The sequence below is a fragment of the Zosterops lateralis genome, assembly GCF_965231275.1.
Source record: "Zosterops lateralis genome assembly, chromosome: 9".
Lineage (NCBI taxonomy): Eukaryota > Metazoa > Chordata > Aves > Passeriformes > Zosteropidae > Zosterops > Zosterops lateralis.
Window position 1 is genome coordinate 31,047,920 of NC_139769.1, and position 12,840 is coordinate 31,060,759.

Below are 12,840 nucleotides of genomic sequence, written 5' to 3' on the forward strand. Positions count from 1 at the left end.
ATTCTGAGTCCAGATGTTTTGCCAAATGTCTCCGCTGTTTGAATTTCTAGTTTTCCTGTGGAAGACACAAATCAGTTCTTAGAAACAGAGATCATTTTATAAGGAAAAAAGGACTATAAAAATGTAGCATTTTCCCCTCAAACAAAAGAATCCCTCAAACCAAAACAAGAAAACAATCTGATGGAAAATGGTTTTAAAAGCATATACAAGGTACATGACTGACTCATACTTGGAAGCAAAAAGGATACCTGACATTGAGGATTCCTCTTTAATCACCCCCAAGCTACCTTAAGTCACTTCAGAATGGCTGGGCATAGAAGTGGCTGGGCATAGCCTAAGCAATCTGATCCCCGTGACCACCTAAAACAGAAGGGTTCCTTCTCCTTCCCTGCCAGCCTCTGGCAACTGTCAGACTCTCCTGGAAGTCCCCTGAACTCCTCAGGCTGTTTTCCACCAAGACAATAAAATGGCCCAAAGAGGGATCTGAGTACTCATAGCCAAGGAACTGGCATGGACAATAGGAACCCTCCTTTCTAGTGCTGATAAACTACGTGATAAAAAGTCCTGGGATCTGCACATGTAGCTAGGGAAGAAATCATCCAGTTTTGAACAGTGTGAGAGTACTACAGTGCTGTACAAGCCATCACACAAGCCACCTGCACTTGTCCATTGTACAGCTGGTAGAAAACAGCAGCTTTCACAGAAAAAAGCTTTCTCTTGTGACAGTAGTTTACTTGGACCCTGCTCTGAAGCCTGAGAATGGATAAACAGAGGTGTAAACTGGTGCATGAGCATAACGTTCCTTTGTCCATCTTGTGACTGTATGTGAGTAACTGCCTGTTTGCCACAGCAATTGAATCAGCAAGATCACAGGAATCAGATTAGATAAAAGAGAGGGAAAGATCAGCTTTGGGAAGATAAAAACATGGAGATGCTTGCTTGCATGCCACTCAGAAGATATCAGGCTATATAGCTTTCAGGCTGGGCCTGTCTCTCTTCCTGCACAGTAATATGTTTTCTTCTCTCAGTACTTGACAGCTCTCCACCACATTTAGAACATAACAGCTCAAGCAAATAAAAGCCTTTCATCTCCCCACTCAGGGTGAGATTAATTTTTTTTCCAGTGTTAGCTATCTCACAGAGTTGCCTGGGCTCATTTCAAAACCTACAGAAGGAAAGACACCTCTGGAAGGAAATCCAGTCCATGCAATGGTAGGTGTTTGGGATAGGTGGAGAAAATTGAGAAGAGCTCTTCTGGCTTAATTTAGCAGAGGAGGAGCCTTGAGTCGTGCTTGAGAATTTGTGGTGCCTGGTTGTCTGTAAAGTAGCAACAGCAATCTGTAAAATGCTTTAAGAAAGAAAGCCAGATACAAAGGAATTAAGGAAGAAAAACAGAAGTATGAAAGAACACTGCAAATTAAGCAAACCTAAGCCTTTATCAGTGCACTTCTCACTTGATAGTATCAAGTGCTAGAACTTGCCAGTAGCATCTAGAACTACACAGTAAAGGCTTTTGCCTTCAACTGTTCTAATTAGGTACATTTTGTTCGTGGAACAAGAAGTCTTGAGTTAATTGTAACATTTTCTATAAACCTCCTGCAAAGTATGATGCAACCACATCAGAGAACCACAGAAGCTCTGTTTTCATACATGCGGGTTTTAAAAATGAAATGCCCCATTGATGACATTTCACCAATCCAATGGAGTTTCTGGCTTTTTTATTTCAAAATACAGGAGACTTTCAGGTCAAAGAAAGCTCTATCAGAATCCTAATGGTAGAATAAAGATGTGAGGAATGATACATGAAAGGTTTTAGATGAGTATATACATCAGTGTTCTCTTAGACATTGAGGGTACAAATAATCTGGCAAAATAACTGATTTCACCACATGGACAGAATCAATTGCATGGGCACTTTTTTAATTGCCTGAATTACGCTTCGACATGAACCCTCTCCTCTTTTCTTACTACTGTACTGGTCTTAATTGTACACAATGCAACTGAACATCTTGGACTCACTACAATTTCTGCAAAATATCAGAGGTACTGAGCACCCTGAAGGCACCAATCCAAATATTCTCTTCTAGCTGGAGGGCCACTCAGCCTGCCATTAACCAGTTTACTATGTGAAGTCACTACTCTTTTCATTACCTCAACTCATCAACAAAAATACCTTATGAGGCTCTTAATGTGTAGGTCTACAGAAGAGCAAGAGCCTGAGGCTACTTCCTCCTGCTGGATGTGCTCCCTTTCACTTCCATTCCCTCCTGCCCTCTGAACCTCTCGTGGCTCTGCAGAGCTATGCCTGATGCACACAAAGGTAGTGTGAACTCCAGGCAGTCCCCAAGCTGCAGATCATTTCCCCTGTTCCTCTGATCCCACACAGATCTGTTTGTAAGCACATCAAGAGCACACACAGCCTCATAACAACTGCACATGCCATTACTGGGAGGGAAAACCAGACCAGGAGCACAGCAACACATCCTCTAATGGGCTAGATTCGACACTGTAACTTCCTACAAGCCCAGGCAGCTGCACCAAGGCTTTGTCAGGGCATTTTCAAAGAGAAAAAGCACTGCAAGCAGCTATAGGTGATTTGTAACAGAATTGGACAGAAGGCGCCACAGCTGAGGTACAGGGTTCTGGTTTCCTTCTTTCAATCCACACCAGTCTTGTTCTAAGATGCCTTTTTCCTAGGAAAATTAAGATACTGGAAGTGACTTTTATAAGCAAACAGGTAAATTCTCAGATGAACCATCAAGATTTGGAGAAACTAAGTCATAAGGGTGTCAGTTTTGATTCACATGAAGAGGTTCTACTCTGCTGGACAGTGCCGGTTAGAACTGTCAGGACAGCAGGGGAGAGATAGAGTGCGGTAGCAAATTAAATGGTCATTGTTCAAGAACTTAGAGGGTGTCAGGTTCTTCTCTCTGGCCTATCCTGCACTCTTTACAGGCACATGTGAGTATGACAATGAGACTGAGAGACATACATGCTTTTTACACACACTTCTTACATCCTTTTGACAACTGTCATGCTGTGGGCAATATCCTCCTCCTAGACTGCCATACTAAGCCAACACCAACCAACTCCACCCTGAAATGGAAATACCCTGTCACGATATTGCTGTTTACCCAGCTGGCTTCAGACCCTTTTTTCAGCATTTGTAGTACCACACCTGTGTTCAGCCTGAACCTAAAGTTTCTTTCTGGTTGTGTAAATACAGTTCCTTACACTTTCTCTTATTCTCCTTGAGCTGCAATTACCTGATTTTGCCAAAATTTTACACCAAGCAAACTGCTGTATCTGTTGCTTTTCTCCAAATGACAGCACGTTTATGTCTAGTTTCATTTTTGTACATGTTTCTCTATGTTGGCACTTCAGAAACTGAGCTTGAGCAGTGAGGAAACTTCATGCCTGGATTCTATGCAGCACCTCTGCTGCCTGCTGGAGAGTTAAGGCTTACAGCCAGTTAGCAAATGCCAAACGTGGTCCAGCAAAAGCAAAGAGAAACCCACAGTGTTATTTCCCTGATGTTAAGGAGATGCCCTTCTGGAGATGCTGGTCCCAGATTACCTGAGACAGCTAAAAGGTTTCTTTTCAGCCATCTTTTCCAGGAGTCACCTGGCCACTGATTACCTACTGAGTTCCTGATGAAAAACTGCAGGTCTGAGTGCTCAGGACTGTTCTTAGAGAGGAGAAGAGCTCCACACTGATTTCCTAGAAAGGAGATTAAAGAAGGGCCTCCCAAATGGTAACAAGTGACTCAGCCTAAGAATCTCCACGCTGAGAAACAGCTTGGGAATGTGCATTTCCAGAGTCTTAGAGGAGTGCATTAACACACAGGAGCCTGGCAGGACTCAGATCCTGAGAGGAAAGCCTGTGCACCTTCTCACACAGCACAACCTCTCTGAGCACAGCTCAGACCACTTTCCTCATACTGGATATAAACCTGCTGACACTTCCAACCTTGTTTTGGATAGTCACAGAACCAAGGCACAATACCAATCACTTGTGCAATACTTGGTGGCCCTTTGCCAACCAGCTCCAAGGGCGGTGGCCCATGGTATTTAGCAGGCAGGCCACTCCTCCACAGCATCCTCATGGTGCAACACACTGCTTGAGCTGTGCACACTTTCAAGTGCCAGAATTATTCACAGGCACATTTTAACATTTGCAATCAAAACACCAAGTGGATTTCCTGAACAGTGGTTTCCAGCATAAAGGATGTCTCAGCTTAGCCCATGGCATTCCAAATTCTTAATCACTAACCCTGACAGTCTCTAACAAATGTGCTGTCAAAACTGGAGTTTATCCAACTGCAGGGTGAGGAGCAAGCCATGCCAGACACAAGGCAAAATGAGCTCTTCTCATAGCCACCACCATCCCAGTAGATAGACCACAAGCAACTAAGAGACCCAGAAGCTGAAAAAAGTTTTATGTTCCACTTTCAAGCAGTTTCAAAGCCAGTTTAAAGATAAAAAATGTACAGTGAATTCTATGACACTTCTTGTCCTAGGAGTGTCAGCTATTTAAAAATAAAACCTGGAAGCTGCAAGAGTTCTGTTCGGTCCAGTGAGAGATGATGATAATCTGCACATACTCATAATAGCACCTGGACTCTTACTTCACAAAATAAACTTTGTGTGCTATCCAGCTGAGTATCTGGCAAAAGGATTAATTCCAAATGGAAGCAAATAACTTAATCTGACCAGAATTAACTCTAAAAGTGTGTCTAAGATTTTAAATAATGGTGTCAAATGTAATATTGTAATGATTAACATTTGCTGAAAGGTAGGACACTAATGAAACCAAACCCATCTCTATATAAAAACTGAAAATGAACAGAAAAATATCACTAGTTTGAAGCTAGTGTGAAGTACAACTAAGAAAGGAAGCGAAGCACAGGTACTTTAAAGTGCTCTCTGCATGTAATGTCATTCAAGGCAAAAAAAATATCATGAAAGTCATTTTTTCAAGTAGCACATTCCTACCAGATTCAAGTCAGTGTCTTAGAGGCTACTGCAGTTCCAGAGCTGAAGGTATCATTTGTCTCTCTATACAGTTAGGGCTTAGTCAGCATCAATCCCATAATTAAATACTGCTACAGATCATAAGCAAGAGCCCATAATTCCCTTCTGGGAACTGCTCAGAATAATGTGAGTAAAATTTCCTTCAATGAATACCACGCTATCACTAAAGAAAGATGTACTATTATCTGGCATAAGTAAAGTATTATTAATGCATTATTGAACTTTGGTTATTTCCTGAAGGAAGGGAACTGCTTCAGAGCAACATGTTTTCACTATCTGCTCTAACTGAACACAAATTAATTGTCTGTGGATAAACTTGTGCTCCTGCTCACTTTGTTGGTAGCAATTGTCTGTTTCGTACTCTTATTAAGTGCTATTCTGTACTCTCATTAAGTAAGACACTGCTGTCACTTCCTTTACGGAGACAGTTCCCACTGTATAATCGCAGCTTCCTCCCATGCTTCCCAATTATACTTCTCTATGTCCACACCAATTTTGTAAGCAATGGGTCTTTTACAGAGGTTTTCCAAACCCAACAATCTTCCTTTCCTTCCTGTCCACAGCTCTTTGTCTCTCAAGCAGGCAACACATTTTAAATACATGTGTGCTATTACTGGTCACGTCTCTCTGCAACTGCTTTGTGTTCTGGAGACATTTCTTGCAGCATGTTTTATTTTTCTTATAATTATGTGCAGTGTATGTTGTCCTTCCAAATATTAGTTTAAAAATAAAGTATTAGTTAGATCTGGGACACGTAAAGTTCAGTGACTGCATTAATATGTTTCATGAAGTTCCAGCAACCATACATAGGAGAAATGAATCAAGACTACACACAGAAAATCCAAGAGGAACTTTTGCTTCTTGCCAGACATATTCAAGTTAATTTTTCTGCCTCTGCTTATACATCTGTCCTCAACACCACATCCATTCTCGACTTCATTTGGAGGACAGTGGGATTCAAAGGGACCCAAGGAGATGAAAATCAGAGCAACTAAGACTTTGCTTCCATAATGCCTTGGGATAGATTCCCAAATAAGAACAGCTCTCCAAGCAGGAGCTAAGAACAGAACAAAGGAAACAAAATCCCACTTGCTGTGACAGGCACTACCCTCCCTTCTCAGAAATACCATTCTGCACTGCTGTTCTGGTCCCCCCCTACCCCGTTTGCATCTGGTTGAGCCAGGAGGCTGCACGAAATGCTGCACTGCAGCTGGCACTCATGGCTGCTCCTCTCTGGCTTCCACCCCACACATCTGGGGTGTCTCGCTGCCTCCTCCTTCTCTTCCCCCTCCTCTCAGCCTGCTTGTTCTCCACAGCACCCACACAGCTCTTTGCTGCTTCACTCCTCAAAGGATGTCCTCAGTGACAAATGATGGCACAGTTAGGTTTTCTGGAAAACAGGAGAAGGTGTTGATAGAAACACTTTTTAAAGAACTGCTGACTTTTAGCTGCAAACTCTAAATTAACTTCTTTTGAACTTCCTTTTATCTAACTTGCAGTTGTGCTGTTCTCATACACAAGTATTTTGAGAATCCTGGGACTGAGGTGAGGCCATTTGGGCTCTATAGACCAACATAAATCTTTAGACTTAATTTTACATTATTGGATATCTCTCTGGAGGTTTTCAGACTAAGCTCTAAGATGCTACCAAAAGCAACATCTTCCCCAGCAGAGTAACAGGAAGAGCACAGAGAAACTTTCTCCCCATTACCTCTCAGTCCCTTTGAAAGTCACCTCTCCCTCCTCCCCACCTACCTGAAATATTCCATATCAGAAAAGAAGACAGCTCAAGAAAGACTAGAAATAAAGCTTGCTTCATTGTTTCCATATGGACATTGGGGATTTGGAAGGAGAAAATTCCCTGACAGAAAGAATCCAAAGTCTGACCAGAAAAGAGGATTTTGTAACAAAGAATGCAACAGGCCAGACTTAATTTTCACTATCAACACTTAGATGGAAATAGGTTTTCATAATGGATTTTCAAATTTGAAAGTCAAATAAAGCTGTAGTTTGACAGAGGCTGACTCACTGAGCTTCAGGGCATGCTGAAGCACAATCACACATTTTTAAGTCTGTTTCCTGAAATTCTCCCAGAGAGAAAAGAATTGACTTTACAGAGAAGACAGTCTAAAGGGTGACCTCTGCTTCGAAATTTTATCATGGATACTATGCCCTGAGCCTCAGTTCTTTTACCACATATAATTCTTAGCATATTTATAAAATATAGGACAAGAACTAAAAATCCTACAATGCTGGGATAAAGTAACCTTTTTCCTCTGAATAGCTAAGGTCACGCTCCACAGGAAAAAGGGCAGTTCGTAAAATCTTTCAAAAATCTGCATGTTAACTTGCAGCAGTTGCAAATCCAGAGGACTCAAACATACAGAATAGCTACTCTATCTCTAGGGGCAGCAAGATTATGCAGGTTCTAATCCATTCATCTGAATGAAACACCAAATTACACGTCCCAACCAGCAGAAATCCTCAAAAGAGTCAACAGCAGAAAACTCCATGTTCACTAAAAACCATCCATTGTCAAGTGCAACAAAATAGGAGGAAAGTATATGTTAGGACTGAATTTCTGTCTGTGAAACATCATCTGAAGCCAATTTCTTATAAAGTAGTTTTGCCTGCAGGATGTAGATGGCATCAGGAGTGCAGTGAATTGGAACCTGCCTCATGCTCTCTCATACATTCAAATTATTGCTGCCAGAAGTGTGTGCAGCACAGCAAACTGCTGGTGCACAATCATGTCAAAGCCAGGCTTTATAATCTTTTGCTTCCTGAAAATAATATATCATCCCAAATACAATTATATCATCTCAAATACAATTAGCACAGCACAGGCTTATTACCAACAGAAGCAGACCACAACCTAGACATTTTTATTCCTAGCAAACAAAGAAAGAACAAATGTTCTGATTGAATTTTGGCTTCATCATTTCAGCAAAAAATTGTTTGCAGAACTTGAGAAACCCTTAAATGCTTACTGCAGATGTTGGCTTGGAGGACCAGAAATTTGCTTTCATAATAAGAGGATTCCCTCAAGCTCTATGGTTTATGGCACTGAAGCAGAAATTTAAAAAGCAAAATCCTGGTCTTACAGAGGTTTGTAAAGGCTTTGCCATTGATTCCCATATGGCCAGCATCACTCTAGCTCTAACAAATAATCACCATTTAATATCGACTTTTTACTACATTTTACTGTAAGGTACTGTATATGCACTGCAGTAAATGCAAGTGGCAAACTTTGATATTAGGAGACATTTGTGCTCTGAAATAGAGAAAGTAGTGAGAGGAAATGCCAGAAGTCCTCTGAATTTCTCAAGTGAATTAAACTTTAAACTGTGTTTTCCTTAAGAACAGCAATTATATTCTTACCCTAAAAAATGTCACTGTCCTTAAATAAGCCTGCAGAGACGTCATCAAAGGGTCACTGAGTGAATCTTCTAGGAGAAATCTACTGCTTAATCGCTCCAAGTTGTGGGGACTCTGATCCTAACTATACAAAAGTTGAATAATCTGAAGCAGTGTTTACATGCCAAAGTAAATTGGAAGGGATTTGTTTTCTCCAATGACTTACTTAATTACTTTTCAAATTAAGCTAGCTATTCGGGTAATTCTAGAAACGATCTCAAGGCCTGAGTACTCTGTAGCAAACCAGAAGTGAGCGCTGACTGAGAGTTGTGTGGGTGCCTGGCTCACATAGAGGCAGCCAGGTGTCTCTTCTCTGCTGACAGAGCACCTCAGATCCAGCAGCTCGGGTTTTATATCCATGCTCCACTGGGCTTTTAGGACACATCAAGCAGACTTGGTATCACAGACATTACAGAGCAGAAATCAGAGGTGTTGGCAGAGCAGCAGGCTCTCCTTGCTTAAAAATGACATTACCGATTCCCCTGATAATAACAACTAATAAATTTCTTAAGACACCCAGAGCAAAAGCCCCGCATCTTCTATTGACTCAGCTGATCCAAATGTTACTTTATTTTCCTCTCTCCTCCTTAAAAACAAAAAAACCCTATATAAACTTCAACTGTAAACATGCAGACCTGCAAGACTTCCAAGGCAAGGAAAAAAAAAAATTGATGAGCTTGTGGGAATCTCAGTCTTACAGGTAGCGAGCATCACCAGAAGAACACGTAGTGTTCAAGGGCTTTGCTTCCCAATCCTGCACTTCCAGAAGTCTTGGCTGAATCCTGCCATATAAACGGCAGGGGTAGCCCCAGCAAATTTTCTGGAAAATCCAAGGAACTCAGGGCACTGCTCCTGTAGTGCAAGTGAAAAAACACAAAAAATGTTCCATTTTATCACACGCATCCAGGAGAAATGCTGGGATCTGTGAAGCTGTGCACAGAGCAGGAAATGGGGACAGCGGATCCAGGGACATCACGTGGAAGAGAACGCCTGAGGTCCACAGTCCCACCTTCCACTTGGAGCATACTACCACCAGAACCACCCGCTCCCTGCAACTTTTAACGGCATGATTTTTGTTCTGTTTTTATGCTATAGAGCTGTAACAGCTTATTAAGTATGCGAGAGTGTTTGCATGGCAAACAGAAAGAGAGAACAAAACCTTTCATCTCCAGGCCTGGCTACTCACTTGGACAAGTACAAGCAACACAAGTGAACTGTGGGACACCACTGGGGAGGAATCAGTCCCCTCTCAGCTCCTAATCATCAGTGAAAAGGGAGCTATGGCCCAGAGAAAATGAAGTCAGCAATCCGCAGAAGAAGGTGAAAGGGCACCACCCAGGCTGGGGCCCTGCTGATGGCACCCCTCGGGCTGCTCAGGAGTCCTCTCTTCTGCACTCACCAAAGAAACCGAGGAAGTAATTTAAAAGTGCCTCAGAGCAGAGCTTGCTGCTAGATCAGGTTTGTCCTTTCAAAACAATAAATGAGGAAATGCATAAAACTGCCTTCTATTTGAGGACATTTCCTTCATAAAACAGAAATACCAAAACCTTTGCAAATAAACTTATAGATGGGTTTAAAAGGCCTCTGCACCTCTTCCTGCAGAAGAGCAGAGCAAACTGTAGGGATTCTGTGGCACAAGGCACACTGTTTCCTAGGACAACTCTGCAACTTGAAATGAGAGCTGACAACTTCCAGGTCATTAACCTGACAGTGTAAACAGGACCTATGGACATGTACATGCATTCAGGTGGGCTGGAGCAATGGCCCCAAGTTCAGAACTCTACAAACACTGTTCTGCTTTGTGTTCAGAGTTTCCAGGAAAATTTTTATTCTCTGCTCCCTCCTCTTCATCCTCAGGATATGTGGAGCCTGGTGCTGGCTATATTCGTGTTGCTAGCTGAAAGAACAGCAGAACATGCCAAGCATTTAATAACAAAATTCCAGCCTTGTGACACAACCCAGTAATCCCAGGACTGGAAACTAACTTCATATTTCTACTCAGTATAAAACCTCAATCCTAAGAAGAGCACTGCTATTTCTATTTTGCCTGAACCTTTTCTACAGATCTGCATCTCACAAATTAAGAAACGTGCTGTGTACCAGGTGGAACAGGGCTCTATTACCTATGTACCTATGGCATCTATAGATTGGTAGTTATGACAACACAGGAACTGCTAAAATTAGCTGTGCTTATCTGTGTGCTCTTACACATAACTGGTTTTAGCTGGGTGAGCTGCTGTTGTGGCCACTACTGGTCCCCCAGTGTGAGGGGTGCGGGACCTCTCTCAGGACACTCCTATGAAGAGGAGAAAAATGGAGCTTTGCAGGGTCCTGGGAGGATCACAGCTGTGAACATGCACAGAACAATTCTCAACTGCAAAATGGCAGGGCAGGAGGCTCGGCAAGACCCCAGGGTCAGCCAAACGTGCATTAGAGACATACCTAATGACTCATCAAGACCTCTGCAAAATAGAGGGAAGAAATTCCTCCAACTCCAGGCTGGTGTTTCAACCCCTGTCTGCCTTGAACATTTCCATCACCAGATCCCAATCAGCTTCTCACTGCTGCAGCAGTCCTGACTTCAACATTAGTCAGGCCTGCAGAGCAGAAAGTGCCATCGGACATCTGAAATTCCATTTTATAACAGCTTTTACCATCACTAATTGTGCTGCACACATAAGGCTGTGCCTGACAAAGCTGCAGCACAAGTCTCTGCTGTATTTCAGCACAGATAACAGACGTGCTCATCTGTGTCAACTTATTGCACACAGCTGCAATACATGACACATAAAAGTGCAAATGCAAGAGTTTTATGGGAAGACAGAAACTGTACTGTGTTAACATTAATAATTTATGCGGATACTCAGAAGCACAAAAGGTTTGTACCCCTATTAAGTAGCTCTAATGTGTGTTTAACCACAACGTTCACGCAATTTTGGGCCATCTTGCCCTGCACTAGAATGTTTTCTGCAAAGCTCTTTCCATGCCCAATGTGATGGGCATGTTTTGCAAAGACCATGATCTGGCTACTGTAAAGGACACAGAGAAGCACCATTTCAGAAGAAAGAAATTTACCTTCAATCTTGACTAAGTCATCTGTGGTATTTTTGTTAGAAGCAGTCTTAAGGACACACTTGAAAGGCCAGTATCAGCCACTGCTACACTTACTCTGCGGAATGACACCACATAGAAGGTATCCTCCCTTCGGTGAATTGCTTCAAAGAAGTCTTGATAGCTCCTCGGAGAGGCATAATATACTTGCAGCTCATTCCCTGAGCTCCTGCTGAAATAAAGAAGGGCAAAGGTAATTATTTTAGACAAGACAGATAGTTTCAGTGAGACAATGACTTTGCTTTTTAAAGGAACTGCAGCTCTTCATCCACTGAGAGAAGCATGAGGAACACAGAACACAGGTGAAGACAATGAAACTACTCAGTACTTTTTAAAAGTTCAAAGTGCTTCAATGGTCTTACTGTGGCAAAGTTTTCCAGATTTGTTTATTTTTGTGCTTCTGAAGCCAGCAAAAACCTGTTTGCTAGCTCAACAGGAAAAAAAAGGTTTCAACCTAAAGTGTCTGAAAAATTGTCATGACTTCTGAAAATAAATGTAAGGATAAAATTACATTCTGAAATAAAATATCAAACCACTTAATAATTTAATAATTTTCTTTTACTGCTAAGAATCCAAATCACGGAAATTGAAAGAAGTGCAAAGTTAAGCATAAACAGAGCTTTTAATTTATTGTCAAATGACAATTCCACCTTCTTCTTCACCCACCTTTCTTTTTTTTTTTTTTTTTTTTCTGTGTCCTCTAGTCAAGTTAAAATTTTTTCCCCCAGTCAACTCCAAGGTTTGTTCTTGATTTTCAATTTAGACAGAGGAGCAAAAATAAGATATTCACATAATTCTGGCTTACCTTTTCCGCAATTCTCATCTTACACATGTGAGACACAAGGAAAAGATGCTCTAAACCATTCTAAGCCAAAACACTGGCAAGTCCTACAATCATGGTACTTAACCACTGTTTATCCTGGAAAGGTGAGAAATTCCTAGCATATACTGCTATCATTTATACTCCCCCAATCCCATTCCAAAAGAACTTATTTAATCACACTGGAAAGCTGTACTCAGGGAAACCATTAGCTGGACCTTCAACCCGTCATTTTAATTTCCTCCGCTTTAACAGCACATTGTGTGTTTGTGGCAAGGACACCAACTAGGCACCCTCTCCTCCCAAGCTGTCTTCCGCTGACCCACGTTTTGAACTAGGGGGGCTAATTTAGATTATTTTAGTATGTTTCTAAAATATAACAAGGAACAAACCTATCATCAAGAGTTTTTCTCAAGCAGCAGAAATAGCAGGCTGTCACCATCTTCTCTTCCACTGCAA

General features: G+C 41.8%; 1 protein-coding gene across 4 annotated transcripts in view; it reads right to left on the reverse strand.

The window, feature by feature from the left end:
* The window catches only part of ATF6 (activating transcription factor 6), a gene marked incomplete at its 5' end in the record, with an annotated part of 73,128 nt that overhangs the window by 29,625 nt on the left and 30,663 nt on the right, over window positions 1-12,840 (reverse strand). For 3 of the 4 annotated variants that reach the window (XM_083867566.1, XM_083867567.1, XM_083867564.1), the window contains one exon: window positions 11,619-11,733. In XM_083867566.1, the coding sequence (XP_083723692.1) occupies window positions 11,619-11,733 (115 nt within the window). The remainder of the gene's footprint in view (window positions 1-11,618; window positions 11,734-12,840) is intronic. The other variant, XM_083867565.1, reaches the window with a different exon arrangement.